Source organism: Jatropha curcas, chromosome 8, assembly GCF_041381405.1.
Source record: "Jatropha curcas cultivar XTBG-Jc1 chromosome 8, XTBG_Jcur_1.0, whole genome shotgun sequence".
NCBI lineage: Eukaryota > Viridiplantae > Streptophyta > Magnoliopsida > Malpighiales > Euphorbiaceae > Jatropha > Jatropha curcas.
In genome coordinates, this window is record NC_143158.1 from 8556672 (window position 1) to 8579556 (window position 22885).

Sequence of the window (22885 nt, forward strand, 5' to 3'; positions counted from 1 at the left end):
GTTCCTGCCGAAGGGAATTTGCTGCTAACGGTTTAGTGCAGATTGAATCACGAAAGAATTTCCAAATCAGGGAGATTGTCGAACAGCTAAAAAAAATATGATTAAATGAACCCTCTGCTGAACAACAAAATGGACAATAAGAAGCAAGCTGAATTCCCATTTTTTGTAATCGAGATGGAAGAGGTACAGCCTTTTGCAAGACTTTCCATGTGAAGATTGAGATTTTAGTAGGAATATTTGGATCCCAGATCGAACGGTAAGAGAGAGTGGAACGCAGATGCAGATGATGGCTTTGTGCGAGTGGAACGCAGACAAATTCTTAAGAGACAATCATCCAGAGCCTTGCGAACCTCTAAAAGGGGTAATCGTTCTGTCACTTTCTTATCCAATCCTGAACAATGAATGCTCTGATATGGAACTCTAGAGGCCTAGTTTCCTCCCTTTCTAGACTCCAAGGTCTTTGTAAAGAATTTAACTTTCACTTATTATCTATCATTGAACCTATGGTTAACGCCAAGAAAAACTTATGGTATGCTTGCAAATTGGGGTTTAGTGATGTCTTCTCTTCAGCTGATAACAAAATATGGATTTTTTGGAAATCTCAATATGTCTCATTAACTCAATTTAATGATGATCGAAGCTTGCTGTCATGCCAAGTTGAGGAACATTCTTTCGGCTTCAGATTTCTTTTTACTTCTATTTATGGCCCTCATAACAGAAGTGATAAGAACCACTTATGGGATGCTTTGCGATCTCTTTCCTCTCAACACTTTCTTCCATGGCTTGTTGGAGGGGACTTTAATGTCATTAAGAACCCTGCAGAATATAAAGGTAACTCTTCTCCTTGTCTCAACAGCATTCAAGATTTTGTTTCTTGCTCAAATGACTGTGGTCTAGTGGATGTTCCCTTCTATGGCTGTAGCTACACTTGGACAGGTATACGCTCTTCAGGCAGGGTTTGGGAGAGACTAGATCGAATTATGGCAACAATTTCTTTCTTTGATCTATTCTCTGATATTCATGTTAGACATCTGAGTAAAGCTTCATCAGATCACTCACCTCTTCTACTCAACTGCACCAAACTCAGTCAAAAAATCCCCAAGCCCTTCAGATGTCAGCATATGTGGTTTACTCACGAAGGATTCCTTTCCGTAGTCCAAGAGAATTGGAACAGAAATTTTTATGGGGGAGGTATGCATGGTATTTTCAAAAAATTGCACTCTCTAAAGCGGGCCATTCAATCCTGGAATCGAAGTCAGTTTGGGAATATCTTTAATGAGAGCATTCGATTGGAAGAAGAAGCTGCTATTGCTGAAAATCAATATTTATCTGATCCCACTCCTACTAATCGTTCTTCCTGGAAACTAAAGGAAGCAATGCTTCTTAAAAGACACAAGCAAGCAGAGATATTCTGGAGACAGAAGGCTAACATTAAATGGTTACAAGAGGGAGATGCAAACACTACTTTCTTCTACAATTATGTCAGAATGAAAAGAAAATTTCAACATATCTCTACCATTCAAGCAGCAGATGGAACATGGCTACAGGATTCGAAGGACATAGGAAAGGAAGCTGTACGTTTTTTTGAATCTTTATTTACTGCTGAGGAAGATCAAAATGTGTTTCCCTTAATTGAACTTATTCCATCGATTATCACAAGGGAACAGAACCAAATATATACCTTATATATATGATATGATTTCTTATTTCATCCAACAGAGCTTAGATTTAAATAGGGAATCAATATAATCAATCAAAATTAAATTTTATTTATTTTTTTACCAATAAAATTAAAGTCATCAATGATATTTTTATTAATTCATAAACTTAGTAGGAACATTTTAATATTCTGATTCAGTAATTAGGCATGAAGTGTGTCTGCTTTACTAAATGATACTAGTTTCTTAATCTTAACCATTGATCATTTGAAGGAAATTTCAAATCTAATTTACTATTTTCATTCTATCTTGCACAGGGATTTCTTAATCAATATTAATAGAAAACAATTAGAACATTTTCCCTAATTTACCTAGAGTGATGAATTCTCTCTTAATTACACAAGTATCTCCATATAGTACCCATTATGTCCAATTAATCATTGCCTATTATCCACGAATGAATAATGTGAATGAAAAATCAAAACATAAGGATCCCCACACAAGACAGCTTAGTAATTTCAAGTTAAAGGATCGCTTATACAACCATCACTTGCGTATTCCATAAACGCTAATAACTCTCCATATGGAATTCTCATGCACGTCAATTCAGTGGACTTGTTCAAATAACAAGTACCTACATATTAGTTTTAGATGTCACATATATCTCAGCTTATGAGAACAGCTGATTCCCTTCACAAAGGAAAGAACATAATATATATCAATCTCAGCAGCTCTAATCATCGTCCATTAATGAGGAAAATATTGAGTAGGAATATTTAGAAACATTGTTTTAATGCAAAATAAAAATCATAATTATAACTATATTATAATTTATTTCGCAAAGCAATATTGTCTCATAGGCTTTATCTTTTATCGAGATTTTTTCAGTAGAATATAAAAGATAAATAAATTCTTTATATTAATAATTAAATATTTTATTATATGAAATATTATATTTAAAATATAACCAATAAATTGGCTATATGGCACATGACCAACAATCTCCCACTTGTACTAAAGCAAATTACCCATGTATTTTAATCCTATGACATCAATATATCCATGAACTCATAGTTCATCAGTTTCTCCGTAAATCGACAAGTTTCCTTACTTATTTTCTTTTAAATACTTAAGGGAAAATTATTATTTAGTCCCTCAGGTTTTACATAATTATCCAACTAATCTCAAGTTTTGCGTAAATATCTAAATAGTCCCTCAGGTTTAACTCCGTCTAATTAAAAGGTCATTCCGTCTGAAAAGTTGGTTTTTTTCCGTTAATTGAAGACTAAAAGACTAAAACACCCCTCCCTAGCTGACGTGGACCAGTATGAAGCGATAAGGGAAAATTATTATTTAGTCCCTCAGGTTTTACATAATTATCCAACTAATCTCAAGTTTTGCGCAAATATCTAACTAGTCCCTCAGGTTTAACTCTGTCTAATTAAAAGATCATTCCGTCCGAAAAGTTATTTTTTTTTCCGTTAATTGAAGACTAAAAGACTAAAACACCCATCCCTAGCTGACGTGGACCAGTATGAAGTGATAACGATATACCTAGTTTGTTTCCCTTTTGTTCCTTCCATGCCATAATAATATACCTAGTTTATCTTTTGCACAGATAACCTTGCATTAAATATTAATATTCATATTCAAAATTATGAACTTATAATAATATAGGTGGCAATAATAATTACTTTTGTTATCTATAAATAACTATTGTTTTAGAGCCGGTGTTTTCTCTGCAAATATCTTTTTTTTTAGAATATTAATGAGTAATTTTTTTTTTTTCAATTTTATCCTTATTTATATTAAATTTAATAATTATTTTTATAATTTTCCAAAATCATATGACATCTCCTCTCTTACTTAAGGTTACTTAATAAAATTAATTAATATTTTGTTATAATTTATAAGAATAAATTTACTTACTTAATTACCATAAAAACATTAAAAGTATTTATGAATAGATGGAATACTTTGTTTTTTTTTTTTTTAGATTTTATCAATGATAATAGTAATGTTTCTTGATAAAATTTGCATATTAAATATGAATAAAATAGAAAATAACTAATAATTATGTAAAACTTGAGGGACTAAATAATAATTTTTCCTAATATTTAATGCAAGGTTATCTGTGCAAAAGATAAACTAGGTATATCATTATGGCATGGAAGGAACAAAAGGGAAACAAATTAGGTATATTATTATCGCTTCATACTGGTCCACGTCAACTAGGGATGGGTGTTTTAGTCTTTTAGTCTTCAATTAATGGAAAAAAAAATTAACTTTTCGGACGGAAAGACCTTTTAATTAGACGGAGTTAAACCTGAGGGACTAGTTAGATATTTGCACAAAACTTGGGATTAGTTGGATAATTATGTAAAACCTGAGGGACTAAATAATAATTTTTTCTTATCGCTTCATACTGGTCCACGTCAGCTAGGGAGGGGTGTTTTAGTCTTTTAGTCTTCAATTAACGGAAAAAAAAAACTAACTTTTCAGACGGAATGACCTTTTAATTAGACGGAGTTAAACCTAAGGGACTAGTTAGATATTTGCGCAAAACTTGGGATTAGTTGAATAATTATGTAAAACCTGAGGGACTAAATAATAATTTTCCTAATACTTAATGATAGCTTTACAGTAGTCTAATAAATTTCATGCGGATCAGATTGATATATAGATAGGTATCCTCTTTTGGATTCCTTAATGCTAAACTATTTTAGCACTTTATCAATATATGTAGATTGAGATAATCCTAGCAAACTATCAGATCTATCTTTATAGATTTTAATACCAAGTATGTAAATTGCTTCTCTCATGGAGAAATTATTGGATGACCAAACTTTTAGAGCAGTGGAATGTAATTTCTTATTATCAATATGTTATCAATATATAAAATAAGAAATACGATTCCGCTCCTACTAACCTTCTTATACACACAAAATTAATCCACATTTTTTATGTAATCAAACTGTTTGATTATTTCATTAAAACGGATGTTCCCATTCCGCGAAAGCTTACTCAAGTCCCTCGACAGACTTTTACAATCTACAGAATATATTAGAAAATTCTTTTGATTCAAAATCATCCGGTTCTGTCAGATACACATCCTTAACTAAATTTTCATTTGAGAATGCAATTTTTTTATATCAATATGACAAATTTCATAATCATAGTATGCTGTAATTGCAAGTAAAATGTCAAACATTTCTTCCTTATATTTGTTAGGTTTGAGTCTCCACAAGAAGGTCCAATATTTGTAGGAGCACAACACATCCTAGCATATCTACGCGGTGGTTCTTTAGCTAGTGTATTTTGACTATTTATCTAATGCGATAATCTTTTATTCTTGTTCCGGCTTTAATGTCTATTTGAGGTTCTTGAACATTTCAAGTTCTACTTGGCTTCCCCTGGTTTCTTAAGGGACAAATTCATTTTCTAGAAAGGTAGCATGTTTTGAGATAAACAATTTTCACTCAATAGGATGGTAGAAATAATATCCAATAATCTCTTTTGGATGTTCCATAAAGTTACATTTATCTAATCTAGCCACTAGCTTGTTAGATACCAAACACTTCACATAAGCGCCATATCCTCAAATCTTTATGTATGATAAGACAGCTCTTTTGTTGGTCCATATCTTATATGGAATCTTATCTACAGATTTGGATGAAACTTTATTTAGAAGGTATATCGCATTATGAAGGGCATATCCTCAAAAGGATGAAGGTAATTCTACAAACTCATCATGGATCGTGTCATATCTAATAAGGCATAATTCTCATTTTCTAATAGATAATCTCAAGACTTTTGACTTAAGTAGTCTCCATCTTGATTGGATCGAAGTGTTATAATATATTTTAGTTCGTTTCCAACTTTATTTCTGAATTGCTTGAACTTTTCAAAATTCAGATTTGTGTTTCGTTAGATATACACATAACCATATCAATTATAGTCACCTAATAAATATAATGAAACATTAATATCGACCTATGGTTTGGGTAGTAATTGGTCCATATATATCTGAATGTGTTAGGTTCAATAATTATTTTGACCTTTCAACTTTTCATGTAAAGGGTGACAAAGTCCACAATGCCAAAAATATGATAAGTTTTATTATCTATTTTAGATTTCTCATTGTTTATGTTGATGAGGAGCCTATTAATAGAAGCATTATATAAATTATCTTGATTCTAGTTCCATAAAAAAAAATATCTTTATTATAAAAAGAACAAATATTGTTCTTAATAACAAAATTTGAATCCATTATTTAAAAACTAAATCTGAAAATAAAATAATGTTTCTACTAAGTACTGAAATAAAACAATAATTATTTAATTCTAATACTAAATCAAAATATGTTCCTACAGCTAATGCAACAACCTTTGCTCCGCTGACTACACATAGGTTCATCTTTGCTTAATTCTCTACTTTTCTTTAGTTCATGCATTTATTATAAATATGACAATCACATTAGGTATATAATACCCAAGAACTAGAGCTAAAAGTAGAAGGATGAATTTCAATCATAAACATACTTGAAGCAGAAGCTTTAGCAAGCTTCTTTACTTTCATAGTCGCGAGATATTTCCTACAATTCCTTCTTCCAGTGGCCATCTTTGCCAAGTGGTGGCATGTACCCTTTTCTTTAGTCATGCCTCGATTGGGCTTTAATGCCTGCTTCTTATTTTGCTTCTTCTTGGGCTTTTTCTTAGCCTTAGAAGACTGAACTAGAAGTATAGGAGTTATATCCTTCTTAAGGGCTCCTTCAATAGTGCTAAGCATACCAAGCAACTCAGGTGAGGAAGCATTCAGCTTGTTCATATTAAAATTCAAAATAAAATGTGAATAGTTGGGCAGTAAGGACTGTAAGACTAAGTCAATACTCAGCTCATGGTCCATGACAATGCCCAATTAGCCCAATTTTTCAATATAACCAATCATCTTCAAAATGTGAACATGAATTGAAGATCCTTCTACCAGCTTACATCGGAATAATTCCTTAAAGGTCTCATACCTCCCAGACCTACCTTGGGAGTCAAACAACTCCTTGAGATGCAACATAATGGTGCGAGAATCCATATTTCTCATGTTGCTTTTTAAGTTTAGAACTCATACTAGCTAACATCACACATGTAGCCTGCTCGTCGTCATCAGTATGACGAGTGTAGTTATCCTTTTCTTCATCAGTGGGAATATCGGGTTTGTTTTTACAATGACATACAACCTCTTCTCTTTCTTGAGAATAATTCTTAGATTGCGATATTAGTCTATAAAGTTTGGTCCAATCAATTTATTAGGATCAAGTATGCTACGCAGGGATTGGTTATTACTCATGGTGATAATTGATCTACAAATATGGAGACATCTAGTATTAAATTCATGCAATACTAAATTAAAATAAGGTCTTTAATTTTATTCAAATTAATAGCCCTTTCTATTAATTCGAAAAATCTAGCTATTAGATCTCCTAGTAGGCTAAGATCCTAATTAACTCATATAACCTTGGGTATGCCCAATAAATTACATTGAATTAATTTAGGTAGATAACATAAATTATCAATTACATTTTTATGTGACTCGTAGATCAGTTAGATGACAACTCTTTGTCTAAACATATCAAATTGTAGGAATGTCAACACACATTATAGGAATATTTTTTTCATGGAACCAAACTCTCCTATTTGCAAATTTTTCATTTAAATCTCTCAACATTTGAACATTTTAAACCAATATATGGAATATGGTTCCGTGTAGCTAATTATGGTCTGTATCGAGTTTGTCATCCTAAAAAAAATTTAATTCATTCTTGAATTAAATTTGATATAATCGTCTCATATTTGTTAGGTACATAAATGAGTTACTTAATTATATATTTTAGCAAAATACTAGACTTATATGGATTGTGCCTTTCGCCTATTTAAAGTAGTTAGATTAACCTTATGCAACACCAACAATTCCTTCTCTTTTTCATATTCACTGGTGGAATGAGCTTGCTTGGTACAGATCGGGGATCTTACTCTGCTTAAGGAAATGGATTCCCATCTGTACCAAGGAAGCTCTATCCCTCTGTGTGCAATCTCTATGGATAGCTAAAGTTCCGATTTTAGAGTAAGCCTTCATTCTCTTCTATCCATTTTTTTTTTCTTTGTAATTGAAGGGTAATTGCACTTTTGAATATAATTTAAGCTTTCATATGCAATTAGGTTTTTGATGAATCGGATTTAAATCTACGTAACATATGTTTTTATTTATTTAGCAAATATGGTAAAGATATTTTTATCCTTCCGTTTGATCTTTATTAGTGTGCAACATCTTAATAATACTATGCCACGAAGCATGGAAAAGTTCTTTAGTTGTTGCTTCCACATTTTGGAAACGTTTCCTACACATAAACGTTCAAAAACTCTCCAGAAATATTTCGGGCCATTTACATAAATTAGGTAATTTGAAAACGAGTTTTCCCTCTGTATAAAGATGAATAGCTATAGCCAAAAATGATAACAATGTTTTATCCTTCTGTTTAATCTTTAATGTGCAATAGCTTAATGATACTAAATTATGATGCATAGAAAATATCTTTGGCTAATTTTTTCGCATTTTGGAAACATTTCATGCATACAAACATCCGAAAACTCTCCAGAAATATTTCAGGCCATTTACATAAATTAGGTAATTTGGAAACGAGTTTCCTCTCTATACATAATAGCCAAACATGTCACCGATGTTTTTATCTTCCATTTGATCTTTATTAATGTCCAACATCTTAATAACACTAAGCTACAATGCACAGAAAATTTCTTTGGCTGTTGTTTTAACAATTTGGAAATGTATCTTGCACGCAAACATTCGGAAACTCTCCAGAAATATTTTGGGATCATTTACATAAATTAGGTAATTTGAAAATGAGTTTCCTCTCTGTACAAAGATGAATAGTCAAATTAGCCATTTATTTAATTGCCAGCTTCAATCTTGCTTCCTTTTCAGTTTGATGTTAGAGTGAAAGCTATATATTGATGTTATTGTTTCAATATAAATATTTACATATCTAATTGTGATTATTTGTTTTTCTCCCTTTTCTCTTTACTACTATTAACAATATGCATTGCATGTTAGAACTCATTGTACTTACATGTTTTTTGTTTTCTAAATATGGTCAACTAGTTTTTTTTATAATATAAAATCTATAATCTATCTATCTATTTATACTATATATAAATGTGGGAATAAGGGGGAGGATGAGATTTTCGATATCGCTCTCAATGAAATATGGAAATATGCTAAAATAATTAATTCGAAGATTACATTTTATACCAACGAGTGTTTGAATGAGTGGTTCAACACTCTCTCTTATATGAGGTTGAGAGTTTGATCCTCATGGATGGAGCAAATACTCACTAGGAGCACGTGATTAAGACAAAAAAATTGAATTTTATTATTTGATTGGATATAATTTTTAAAATTATTTTTTAAGTAAATGAATATTGATAATAAAAAAAGTATACTCTTCTTTTTTTTGTATGGTTGTAAGGAAAATTGAGGATTTTATATGGCGAGGATAGAAAAATTCTTTTATGTAATATTTTTTTTTATTAATTAATTAACTTATTTATTTATTTATTTTAAATTTGAAACTTAGAAAATTAGAGAAACCAAATTAGATTCTAACATTATTTGCTTGTAATTTTCATTTATTGACTTGGATATAATTCTTTTTTTTTTTTTTTTTTTTTGTCTATCAACATCAAATTTCATTAAATTACAGCATTTTCAGTTAAAGAAGGGGTTGATTTTTGAAATTCAAATTGGTAATTTATTTTAATATAATTTGTTCTTGTTATATGTTGAGTTCCGAAAAGAGTTCTATTCTTAATAGCAATTTTTTTTTTATTTTCTTTTTCATTACTGAATTAATTTATAACTGCTATCACTTTATTTTAGTAAGAGATCTATATCTCCCTTGTAATAAATGGATGGCTTCTTGATGATACACATTTTTAATTTTCTTAATATTTTTTTCTATTATATTCTAAATCTTTTTAACTTGAAAGAAAATAGTATTTATAAAACTGAAAAAAAAAATAGAACTTTATATTTCTGGTTTTGGTCACTTTTTGGGTTTCAAGAATTTGTGTGTATGTGCATATATTCCTTTCTCTAATAAAATAAATAATACTGTCACTATAGCTAAAGTAATTACAATTATTAATTCAGATCATTTGCTCATTTTTTTTCTTTACCAATCAGTATAAAATAATTTATTATTATTTTTCATTACAGTTGTATACAGATATTGATTTGGGGTTGAAGGCAGGAGGTTAGAGATTGAGTGATGATTTGATTTTCTTTTTGGGCGCTTATTAAGGTTTTAAGAATCTGCATTGATAAATTAGGAACTGAAAGATTAGGTCTAAGGATTGAATTGAATTTTATTTTGAGATCACTTCATTATAAATAAAATAGAATTAAGCACATAAGAGATAGAATTACAAATTACTTGTATGACAAAGTCCAATACAAATTAAATAATTGTGTTTATTTTAATTTAAAAAAAAACTTATGCTTTAATATTATATAGATAAAAAAAAAATTAAAAGAGTATAAAAATGTAATGAGCATAGTCAACGTGTAAGGCACGTCATAAAAAAAACTAGTACTTACGAGTGGAGGACATTGGGTTCCTAAAATATCCCTGTTAATTTTATTAATTAACAATAATAATAATAATATATAAAAGTACGAATGAGGGATATTGGATTCCTAAAATGCACCTAATAATTTTATTGATTAACAAAAATATTATTTAAGACTTTAATTTTATTTATTGAAAAATAAGAATAATTTAATTTTGATTTGTTATATTAATTTTCTATTTTAAATCTAAATTCTATCAAAAAGTTTAATCTAATTCTAAATAAAAAATTGTCCACAAATTACTAACTTTTAAGATTTTTTTTTTTTTTTTTTTGGTAAAAACTGACGTTTAAGATTTTGATGAATAGACTTTAATTATTTTTATTTTGATGTAAACTCCATAATATAATCCTACGTTTCTATTGACGAAGAAAATATGTAATGTTAATAAATAAGAAAAAGTTTTATAATTATATAAAATATAAAAAGAATAATAACAATTACCATTGAGTTAATAAACATTGGATAAAATAATATAATAGTTAAATATCTAATTCTTATTAGAGTAGGTAATATGCTTAATAAGTTTTATTTGACCTTTTAGTCCTTCCATAAAAAAAGTGATATTCCTGTTAATTTTACATAAAAAAACAGAAATACCCTCACTATATCATGCAATGGGACCCACAAACAACTTATACCTCTACTGTATCATTATTAACAACGTCAGTAAGAAAAGTCAACAGGTATAAAAAAATATTAAAATAGAAAAAACCCAAACCCCAATAAAAACTATTTAAAATAAAAAGAAAAACAAACAGTAACCCATTAAACGTCTTCTTCATCTTCTCTCCTTCGAGCGTTTTCACAAAAACCTTATTAACCCACCTGAAAACAAATGTGCCAATGTACTTTCTGAGCATAATGTTCTATATATAGATTTCTTTCTTGAATCTCAAATCAGTATTTATTTAGGAAAACAGATATATTTCTAATTAGGATAAATGTCAGTATTAATCTTTATAATCATTGGAGATTTATATAGAAATTACCACTAAGTTCCTAGTAAATATTTATATTCTATCAATTAATAATCTTTTTTATGTCAGAATCTTAATGAATTAAATGAAGAAAAATCATAACGATCCAAAGGTTTGGTCTGTATTTTGTGGATTATAATGACAAACTCAAGAGATACCCTAAAGATTTTGTTGAGTGATTCAAAAATTTGTTAACTTAGTACTTAAAAATGTGGACAAAGTAAGGAATTCAAATTTAAAATCGAATGTTATTTGTTGCTTTATATTACCTTTTCTTTCTTACGAGAAAAATAATTTTATCCGCGAAATGCATAAATATATCTATGTACTTTAAGGAAAAAATTTTGTGGCATTCTAAACTTTGCGAGCGACCTATTATTTCCTTAAAGTTACAAATTTTGCTAATATTGTATCTCTCTATATTAATAATAACATTTTTTGGTGTTTTTGGTATTTATGTGCAAAATTCACTTAATATGTGGTTAGTATAATCTTTGGAACAATAATTTTCATATTTTTCAACTATTAAAGAAGTGTTTAATTGATCTAATTTTAGAAGTTTGAGTATTCAATAGAATAATTTTTGCAAGTTGAAATATTTAATTAATACAATTTTATAAATTGAAGTGTTCAATAGATCAAAGTAAAAATTGAGGGTACCATAAAATTTTTTACATAAATTACAAATTTATACATTGGCCCATCATTATATTACATCTACAGTATTCACAATAAGGGCCGGTGGATGTATAAAAACTAATTCTGAAGATTCATCATGTAAAAGTATTGAGATGTGATATTTGATTTGTATGGTTTAACTATAGTTACTCACATCAAACGAGAATTAATGATTAGCCAAATATAATTTTTTTAAATAAAAATCTATTTAGTTTAGATTTCATAATTAATAATTTAAGTGATTCACTGTTCTAATTTGGTTTGGTTTTCATTTTATTAAACCATTTAAAACCGAATCAAATGCATTAATATTCTACAATGTCATTGTATTATTAATTTAATTGCTATATATTTTATTTAATTTGAAGTTTTGAAAATACATCTTCTAAACATGACAAGTTCTTTTTTATGTCATTTCTCATCTTCTTAATGCTATAATATTGAAAGAAATCTTTTTTTATATATATAAATAAGTTCTTATTGATAGGTTACACTTTGGAGGATCATAATTATTAATTACATATAATTTTATTGCTTTTGTAAATTTAAATTGCAAAAATTGATATTTTATATGTTGTATTTTATGTTATCAATCGGCTATCACTTTTTTTGCTAGTTATATTTTTTTCTTATATTAAATATTATATTTTATATATCATATATGAATTTATTATGTTGAAATAATTAATAAATTATTTTAATAGTTTCAAACCGCAAACCAGACTGCATCAAACCGCCTTTTGCGGTTTGATTTAGTATGATTTCATTGATTAAATGGTTTGGTTTGAATTAAAAAATTTATAAACCCTAATTTATGGTTTGGTTCGAAAATTTTTCCAAACCGTGCTCACCCTAGCTGAAAAGATTAGTCACAAAAGCGTTGATGATAGTTAATCAGGTGTACTCTGATTGGTCTTCTTACTTCTCCTGCAAGATGTAGTGTGTGAGACTCCACCGTAAATATTATCACTAATTTAGTGAATGTCATTCAAAGGGGAGAGCTATCTCTTGCTATATAACCCACAATATTATTTCGGTCCATTAGGTCTCCCATGTAAAAAAAAAAAAAAAAAAAAAAAAAAAAAAAAAAGTTGACGATAAGATAGAATAACATTAACATACAAAATTAAAAATTTATCTTTAGGAACAAAATCTCTAAAGGCACCATCCTAAAGTTAAATAAATAAATAAATAATATAAAAAAAAAGTCATAATTTATAGTAAGTAAATCATATATATATATATATGGAAAAACCATAGGTTGATCTGAATAATAAGTTGACTCTCACTAAAACCTAACCTTTAAACCTGCATTATGAAAAAGAAAAGAACTTAGAAATATAACACAGAACATTCATTACACTGGTTTTGCTATTTTAAAAATAACTTGAAGAGCACATTGATCACCACAGAAAATGAAGCATGGGACCAGAAGTCTTCTTAAGAACAATAACTGTTTAGACATTTCTCTCCATCTTTGAGGCATTACTTGAGAAAAATAACCATTTTGTTTCTGATTCAATTCTGATTTAGAGCTTGATCAAAGGAATCAGAATTATCCCTCCATTTCTGATTGCAGAACTATTTTTTTAAACTTAACAATCACTGATATCCTATGATATGAACATAATTTAGGACTAAGATGGTATTTAAGAAATATTTCAAGTACTAGGAATAGCCATAGAGATTCTTTAACCAAGAGAAATCACACGTAATTTAAATATTCATTAATAGAAAAATCGAGTTATGAAAACTCTCAATCACTTTTGAATTTTCATTCACTGGCCATATTCACTTTAATTAGGACACTAAATTGCAATTTGCTATGCATTAATTCAATTTCACTTCTAAATTAAGGCATGCTTTGACATAGAGAAATACTTGTAAATGTGCTACCCCTAATAAAGTGTACTAACAGATTCATTGTCCGTAACTTCGCATGTTCTTTTCTCCTGACTTAGCACATTCTTGTTTTCCTGGCTTGAGTTTGCTTAGACCATGAAGCTGGCTGCATCCGCCACGAGTTGGCTTTCCATGGTAAACAGAAGTTAGTGAAAAAAGTTATGGTACAAAAAATAAGCAGTAATTACATTTTATCCTCACAAAGCTGATTTTTCTAGAGGGAATTACCCGTGTTGCATGAAATGCTATATTGGTTTCAAAAGAATTGGAGAAATGGGTACTTACCCTGACATTAATAAGCTGCGGAGAAGATTCCACTAAAAGACAAGCAATTATCAGTTTCGAATAGGTAATTCAATTTGTTTAGCTTCATTAACTAATGTAGATGAAAGCAATCTTACCTGACTTTTGAATAGTTGACAGGTTGCTTTGCTTGAAGCTTGAGGTCCTGACCTTATGCAAAGCCTTGCACACTTTGGCCTTGGAATTAATTACTTGTTGGAGAACTCCTGAATCAGTTCCTGTAAGATACGGTATCATCTATCAATTTGTCTACCATGGAGGCTTAAGAATTTTGATGAAACAAAGGCTTACTAAGAAGTGTTTGAATTGCAGCCCCGGCCGCTAGCTGTTCTGCCTGTTTCTTGCTTGCACATACTTCACCAGTGCAAGTTTTACCATCGAAAAACGATGAAGAGATGAAGCCAGGTCCTACCCCTTCTCCTTGGATTGTTTTATACTTGGGTGTTCCCAAATTCATCCTCACAGCATATTCATGCAATATAGACTTGCAATATTTTGGATCCTGTAATAGATATAATGTAAGATAGTTCAGAGTTAAATAATTCAATTTGCAAAACTGTTTTGAACAAATTCCAAATAATTAGCATTTGCAAGTATTTATGCAGAACAATTTCATAACCAAATTCGAATAAAAAATTTCAAATATTTGTGTAGATTTTTAATCATTCATCAAGGAACTCTGTCACTGTTGAGTTGTGATACTTTTGTTGCCACACTGAGAAAATTATTCTCTGAATTTTTTGTTTATTGTAATGGCACATGTAAAAGAATGGTCTAGTGTGAGGACTAGCTGCATACTACGAGTGGCCTTAACCAAATCTAGAAGCTTTTTATGAGCATGGTGGTGATTGGTAAAAAAGTACCATACTTATGTATCTCTATTTACATTCTCAATGAAACTGAATGGAAGTATAGTGGCCTGTAAATGAGCATTTCTGCAACACTTTTTTCTTAGTTATTATTATCTCTCAACTCCATCACTAAGCTCAACAGTCTCTCTCAAAATCATTGTTCAAATACATCAATTGCTGAAGTTGGCTAGTCGTAATCTAAAATTATTTCCTGATCTCTATATTCCAACATTTATTTCTTTAATAGCAATGCACATAAAATCATCAAGCTGCCAAGAGAACAAAAACACCAAAAGGAAAAGGCCAATCATTTGCGAAAAAAAAAAAAAAAAGCATCTTCTTCTGCAAAATAAACTAACCTTGTCAATCATGGAATGTCCTTCATCTTTCAAATTTTCTTTTATGAACTGGAGAGCGCATTTTGCAGCATCCTGCTCAGCTTCTTTTCAGTGCAAAAAAGTTTTCTGGGATGTGTAAGTCACTCCATTAACCAAACTGTTGACTTAAATTTTGGTGCATGTTGGAATCCTTCATTGGCAGTATGGTAACTTGGGAATGATAACCCATTTCTTTGGGTGTATTCTTGTAGATGGTTCTCATACATCAAATATTCTGGTAGGCCTAAATAAAAATCAATTTAACATTAGTAACTATGCAAGATTGAGATTGCATTTCGAATTATAAAACAACAAAAACATTTCAAAACTTAAGAAAATGGAGTTAAGCCCAGATAACAAAATTGAAAGCTAAATCAGTTCTTCAACATGGTAACCAAAAGAGATTAAAAAGAAGAAAAAAAAAAGAAATTAAAGAAAGATAAAAATGGAATGAATACCTTTGACCATTATGAAACTTTCTTGGCTCAGGTTTTGAATGTTGGAGCAGTAAGAAAGAATGGCAGCACCCAAGAAATTTGGATTAGTAACTGGGACTTAAATGCTGCATTCCAAAACAATATTGGGTTCACGTTGATCAACTTTTTTTTTTCCGTCAATAAGTACCAGATTGCCAACTGCCAACTGCCATGCTATTGTGCCACTGATTACCTATTAAAGAGGTAAATTTTCCTTTAAGTTTAGTTAGCTTTTTGTAACTTTCTAGTATAAGACTAACACGTTCCCAAAATCGCAGCATATATCAGGTCATGCAATATGAACATCCAAACATCATAAAACAACTGCAAAAAAACAAATGAACCTCTTAGGATTATGTTTCATTTCTTTGTACAGCATTTCAATTTGATACTTCAACAATTGTGAACATTTGTTTGTCTTTTATGCTATTTTTAAAGAAATTATCCATTGAATGTAATTTCTTTGAAGATAAATAAGTTAATTATTTTTTAAAATAACTTGTTTCCTTTTAAAATAGATAACCAATTCATTTAAATATAGTTAAAAAAACTGATGTATTTATTTTAGGCTGCATGTTTCGATAAATAATAAATTGCCTCAAAAAATAATTAATTTATTTTGACCAATATGAAAGACTTTTTATTTTTAATTCTTATGGTTGAAAGTATTTTCGTACAGCTTATGCACGGCGAGACGAAGTCCTTGCTCAAATAGAAATCAGTTAATGTCAAATACATGTGGATACTATTTTGAAATCTTCAAAAAAAATCTTGAAAGATAATATCATACAAATTTTTTGCTCTCTAATCGTTATTTTACTCCTCATCTTGCAGTTTTGTTGAAATTGACTCTCTTTCTGGACGGTGCTTCTTCCACCTCAATTTGCGCAAAGCCATGATCCAAGACGGGACCTCACAGCCAGAAGCTGCCATTGCATTAGCTATGTTTCGTAGAACTGGAACATCATCTTCTGTATAGAAAGTAATAGCTTCTCCAATCCTCCCAGCTCTACCAGACCGACCTATTTCGGAATAAAAAAGCTTTAAGAAACACGAAATCAATTTCGTAAAGGTAATGTACACAATCCTGGTAAAATCTATGTAGAGTAATGACACAAATTTCATCATATAGGAGTTTGGAGTGTCACTGGCATAAGGAGGGATTTCTTCCCCTCAAACTGAGACACTTTGAGCACCTGAAAACCAGATGATTTCAAATTCAAAGGCAGCTTAAAATTTATATGATAAAACAATTAGTCAATTCTTCGACCAAATGTTGGAACCATTAAAAGAATGTCAGAAAATAAACAAAAGGTTACGGCGTGATGGAAAAATTGAGAGGCTCAGGTGCTCAAAATACAGTTACATAGCCACTTAAACATTTATTGAGGCATACATTGAACATCTAGGTAACATGTGAGGAGAGGCTGTAGGTTGAGAAATATACCAATCCTATGGATATATGCAGCAGAAGAATCTGGGAAATCGTAATTAACCACACAATTGACTCCTTTGAAATCCAAACCCCGGGCAACAACATCGGTAGCAATTAAGACCCATATTTTGCCAGCTCGGAAGTCATCAACAGCATTTTCACGCTATGTTCAAATACAGAGGTTAGCATAAACCACAACATTATTGCTGCGGAAAAGTAATAATGACGATGGGCAGCTAGAATTCACGAGATACAATTTCATGAACAATGAGACATTATATAGAGCTTTTAGAGACCAGGCACTCTGGGCACCTGGATATTTCCTCGATCTTCTTTCCTCTTTGACTAGAAGTGTATGATGTTGAAAAAGATCCAGTAGGAAGGAGATATCAGTAATAATAATACCTGTTTTTGGGGCAAATCAGAATGGATGACACCAACTCTAATACTGTCACATTTTAATTCCCCATATAGTTCATTTGCTCGCTCCTTGTTTTGAACAAATATCAACACTGGTGGGTTCAGACACTATACAAATTACAAGATGGAAAAAAAAAATTAATAAGAGTTGGTCAAAAGATGTTCTAAGATAGTTGACAAAAAAACATAATGAAAGGCATACAGCAAGAAAAGAATAACACAAAAGGGTCAATAAATAATTCCTGCTTCATGGCACAGTAAGAATACAAGAAGCTTTATTCTATTTTTTTGCACAAAGTTCCTAAGTAACACCTTTATATCATTTTTATCTGCATGAACTACATCAAGCAAACAGATTGCCCACAGCTTCGGAAGAACTTATGAACTAGACAAATATATTAAGCCACTTGAACCAAAACTATATAACAAACAAATTTAATGGCTATGATGTGTGATTCAAATATAATAACTCCATTGGGCACTACCTGAAACACCAAGGGAGTTTCATTTTCTAGTTAACAATGAAATGCATCCTCTGATGACTAAACCCCAACACAAAACAAATATAGTCCCCGCTGGATGCTTTAGAGCACACATAGAGACTGTCTCACCATAGCTCCAGCCTTTTGAAGAAGAAAAAAAGATGATGAAAAAGATTTTAGTCACATGTACATTAGCAGCATACCTCGGCAAAGCTTTGACGAAGAGCAATGAGTTTCCCTTCTTCACTTCCAGCATAAACCAACTTTTGGTTGATTGTTTCAGAAGCAGTATTCCTGTTCAAAATTTCATATCAATGATATATGTCAAGGGAATTCTTGGCTTATTCATAATGAAGAGGAAATGCAATTACTCACTTCCTGCCAACAATTATTCGAACAGCATCATGCATTATTGTCCGTGCAAGCTCCTCAACAAAATCAGGTAAAGTGGCACTGAACAGTGAACGTATTACTGAAGGATTCGAGCATGCTTTGACCACGGTATCAATCTGCTTTAACAAGCCAAGTTCAAATAGCTTATCTGATTCATCAAGAACGAGATACTCAACCCTGCACACAACCCAGGTTTTTGAGTGACATTATCTAATGGCAATTCATTTTCTTCCCCTATCTATAACATAGGGTGATGTAAACATGCCATCATTCGTTTTCTTTAGGCTAACAGAGTTTCTCCAGAGATTTTATAGCAAAGCTACTTTTCTTTTCTTTAAAAATGCCTATAGTACATTCATGTCCTGTCAGTGTCACCATGAATGCACAAGAAATACAACAAAACTAAAAGTTAATTTCCAGTGAGACACAAGTTACATAAAGCAAGTAATAAAACTCATCTTTTTTTTAAAACAAAACTTTTTCTCAAGTCTAAAACAATGAGCATGTCCTCAATAATTCATCCACAGTCTATTTCTTTCCCTGCACCCAACTATTGGGGTCACTAATTCAAAAAATAAAAAATAAATAAAAAGAAAAGCAGGAAAGATCATGTAACAAATATGTACGGGAAAAAAAAAAATAGATTATTGGATTATATGAGATGTAGTCATGTATGAAGATATTCTCCAAAGAATATACTAAAATATTATGTTAAAATAATCAAGTTTTACACACAGGTGTATATTTTCTTGTAGGGTAATGAAAATATGAAGTAGTAAGGAGGCACTCATACAATGAATTGAAAGATCCTCAGAACCAAGACCATCAGCACATTCTCTCATTTTGGTGTATTTATAGCAGAGTATATTTGTGCAAAAACATAAATTACATGATAAATTGATCATGCCGAGTAATTTCCCCCAACCTTTATTCTTTCCCTGCCCCATCTCCTGGTCCTCATCAAACCAAAAAACTAAGAGATAAAACAAAAAGCAAAATGACAGATGTGATCACAAATTTGCCAATTCATCACAAATACTAGATTACTGGCTTATGTGAGTAATAGTTATGTATCAAGATATTCACTGAGGGTACACAAACAAGAATACTTACCTGCTTAAGTCAACCTTTTTCTTGCGGATAGCTAACTGCAGCCGAAGTGGCGTTGATATAAGAATATCACAAAGCAACTTTGAAGAATTGGCACTTCTTACTAGTTCTTTGGTCAATGGCTTAATACGAAATTTATTCCCTTTAGCCATTCTTTTACACTCCCTCGTTGTTTGAGCAACTAATTCTCTTGTAGGACACAATATAAGAGCTCTAATCCCATCTTTTGACGCAAGCTGTGTATGAGAAATTCATATCAGAAATTTGAGAATTAGCATTTCCAGCAGTTGAAAGGCCTAAACAGTACCTTAAGTTTCATGAGCATGGGACACACAAAAGCCAAGGTTTTTCCAGATCCAGTTGGAGCACAAGCGAAGCATTCTCGGCCCTGAAACACAAATCACAAAATAGCAAAAGACAATGATAACATGGAGAACATTTATGGTTACCAGAAAACGACCAACAAATTTAAAGTTCAAAGGATGTAAAAGCAATGTCTAACCACTCCTTTGTCATTTTCTTATATATATAGAAATTTCAAAAAAGGAAAAAGTAAAGAGGCGGAGTTGGGAGGGAGAGAGAGAAAGAGAGAGCAAAATCATCCATGGCAGAAAGTAGCTTAAAAAGAAAGATCATACAGATAGGAGGGCTGGAATAGCCTGCCTTTGGATGGGTGTTGGCTCCTTAAATCCAAGTTCAGCCAAATTGTTTAATAAATATGACTCGCACCCATATCTGCAAAAATGAACCATTTAATTGCCAGTCAGAAAAAAAGCACACCAATACATCCGCAGATATATGGAAACTGACACAAAGATAGGTGCATCTTGTCGGGGCGGGGAGGAGATGAAGAGCTAGATGCGATTATTACTGTACATTTAAGAACTGATGAGCTGAAGTAAACTGCCCTCCATAATGAAAATTGGACATCAAACCAAAATTTCAAAAAAAATGTAACAATTAATAAAAAGAGGGAGGAGGACCAAACAGAAAGGAAAAGGTGAAAAATCTTATCCACTTCAACGCATACAATATAATAAGCATTGGTTACCTGAATAAATTTTAAGTTTTATTATGAATTAAGTACTCTCACAGCATTACATATGCCAATCAGAATAAATGTGTCCATAATGGGTAAACTACTGGTAATATTTTCATTTTACTAACGAAATAATTCATGCCGTATCAGAAAACCACCACGATGATCACAAACTAAAGAAGGAAAGCATTTCAAACTCCAGCTCATGAAATCTATACTAAATTACAAAAGGTATAATTTTCAAAAATATCTATCAATGACAACTTGATCCAAATCAACATCATAATGCACCAACACTACCAGCCATGACAAGAAAGATGGAAATGCCACCTACCTCAAGCCTAACTCGGCAAAATTTTGGAGTGGCGATGGAACATTACTCCCAGAGACATGAATGCGGTATTTTTTCCTTAAAATTGCATCTTGCTGAACACATCAAGAAGGAAATCATAACATAAATATAATCATTATCATGAATAAAGATAAGAAGCAGAATTTTTTACAAAGAAAAATTGAGAAAAACCTCAATTTGCTTATTTAATTCCTTCTTCTTCATTCTGGATTTTTCATTTTTTTCCTCTTGATTGTTCTGTTCATCGATTGATAAAGATACCGACTTTGAACTCTTAAAGACACTAAATCCCTCCACAATTTCTGTTTCCAGTGCAAGTAAATTAAAATGTTATGCAATAAAAAACTAAAAAGTAAGCTCAATGCAGAAGATTGAACACCTATCTGAATTCCCATAGCTAATGACATGAAGAATCCAAAATTCAATTAATTACCTGAAGAGGTCACATCTTTTCGCTTTCTCTTCCTAGCAGAGACAGCAACATCTACTGGTTCGAAATCTCCACTATCGAATTCATCCGTTGGACCACCATCATTGCTTTGCTTTTTCTCCTAATCAAATTTTAAAGCAAAAGAAAGTGAACAAAAGAGAGACAGATGGAAGCATAAAGCATGAAACTGGAAAGCAAAAACAAACGCTTTCAGAAACCCTCAAAACCTCAAGCGGATAGCAATAGAGTAAGAAAGAACAAATGTTACCTTGAAGCGGGAAAAATCGTTTGCAAACTTCTTTTTATCGAAACGGATGCCAGAAAACAAAAAGGAAGTGTCTTTCTCCATCCCTGATACGGAAAGAAAGCTTTCGATCGGCGGAAGAGAATTGTACCAGTAATTGCGGCTGCCGGTGAAAGTTCAACGTTTTAGTTCCTCTCACAGCCTCCCTCAATGCGTCTCAACTATACTCTTTTTCTCGGGGTTGCTTTCAATTTCGTAAGGGGGCTAATTAGGGTGTTTATCCAACCCAAGCCCATATAAAACCGTGATTTTAAAAAATTGAAGGTTTAGTGTATAAAATTTGAAAATCTGAGTTTTTTCATTAAGTTTACAGTTTTTTAATCCAACGAAAAATAGTTTTTGCACAAGTTGTATCTGGCAAAACCCAATTGCATTGTGGTAAAAAGTCAATAATGCTCTTAGCAGTTTGTTTTGTGATATCACGTAAAAGGATAGTAATGTCCTTAGAGAATTTAAACAGTTTGTTTTGTGATATGACGGATATTATGAGTTTCAACCGACCGGATTTTGTGAGGACCATTGCTGCCGGCAAGGTCGTAAATAGAACCAATTAAGAAAGTTGCTCTTTATATATTAAAATTATCAGAATTTTGTGAGGATCTTAGTTCTACCGTCAGTTTCTTTAAATTTTATCAATTTCAATAAAGCCCCAAATTTCCCAAACTCAAACCCAAATTTCAATCCATAAAATCCTTCCACCAAATCAAGTCAACACAAAATCAAGTTTAGTTCATAGAAAACTATGACTTCAAGTTTATCTCAACAAGGATTATTGATAGGTGTTTTATAGTATTTTTAATATAATTTTTATTAGGATTTTTAGTATTTTTAATTACTTTAATTAGTTTTTATTTAGTTTTATTTATGTTTTTATTTAAAATTTCCTTGAATCACATTTCACTTGATCTTGGGTTATTTTGTTGAATTTTTATAGAAAACCAGCCAAAATACAGAAAAGAGTGTTCCTAAGCAGAGGCGTGCCATATAGCACGCCCATG

General features: G+C 31.1%; 2 protein-coding genes and 1 long non-coding RNA gene across 3 annotated transcripts; 1 reads left to right on the forward strand and 2 right to left on the reverse strand.

Annotated features, from left to right (window-relative positions):
• Window positions 1–398: 398 nt before the first annotated feature.
• LOC149494141 (uncharacterized) lies at window positions 399–1694 on the forward strand. The gene has a single exon (XM_089724964.1). The coding sequence runs from the start codon at window positions 399–401 to the stop codon at window positions 1692–1694; it is 1296 nt and encodes a 431-aa protein (XP_089581090.1).
• A 12107-nt stretch (window positions 1695–13801) lies between these two features.
• Window positions 13802–15686, reverse strand: LOC105631071 (double-stranded RNA-binding protein 4). Its single transcript, XR_016322229.1, has 3 exons — window positions 15429–15686; window positions 14510–14720; window positions 13802–14436 (listed from the first exon to the last, which is right to left on the reverse strand). It is a non-coding gene; the product is annotated as a double-stranded RNA-binding protein 4 (long non-coding RNA).
• An 845-nt stretch (window positions 15687–16531) lies between these two features.
• On the reverse strand, window positions 16532–22101 carry LOC105631055 (P-loop containing nucleoside triphosphate hydrolases superfamily protein). Its single transcript, XM_012213048.4, has 12 exons — window positions 21852–22101; window positions 21587–21704; window positions 21325–21455; window positions 21136–21227; window positions 20401–20497; window positions 20070–20150; window positions 19766–19998; window positions 18635–18829; window positions 18463–18553; window positions 17763–17885; window positions 17370–17520; window positions 16532–16944 (listed from the first exon to the last, which is right to left on the reverse strand). Exons 1-12 carry the CDS (start codon window positions 21930–21932, stop codon window positions 16739–16741), a joined length of 1599 nt encoding a protein of 532 aa, XP_012068438.1. The 5' UTR covers window positions 21933–22101; the 3' UTR covers window positions 16532–16738.
• Between the last annotated feature and the right edge of the window lie 784 nt (window positions 22102–22885).

What these genes read in the sequence shown, in the direction of transcription:
- LOC149494141 (XM_089724964.1), top strand. Translation starts at nt 399, where the DNA reads ATGAATGCTCTGATATGGAACTCTAGAGGCCTAGTTTCCTCCCTTTCT.
- LOC105631055 (XM_012213048.4), bottom strand. Translation starts at nt 21,932, where the DNA reads ATGGAGAAAGACACTTCCTTTTTGTTTTCTGGCATCCGTTTCGATAAA. An exon ending in AAAAGATGTGACCTCTTCAG is followed by an intron (nt 21,456 to 21,586) that starts GTAATTAATTGA and finishes CACTGGAAACAG; the next exon opens with AAATTGTGGAGGGATTTAGT. An exon ending in TTCGTCAAAGCTTTGCCGAG is followed by an intron (nt 17,886 to 18,462) that starts GTATGCTGCTAA and finishes TAATTTGTATAG; the next exon opens with TGTCTGAACCCACCAGTGTT.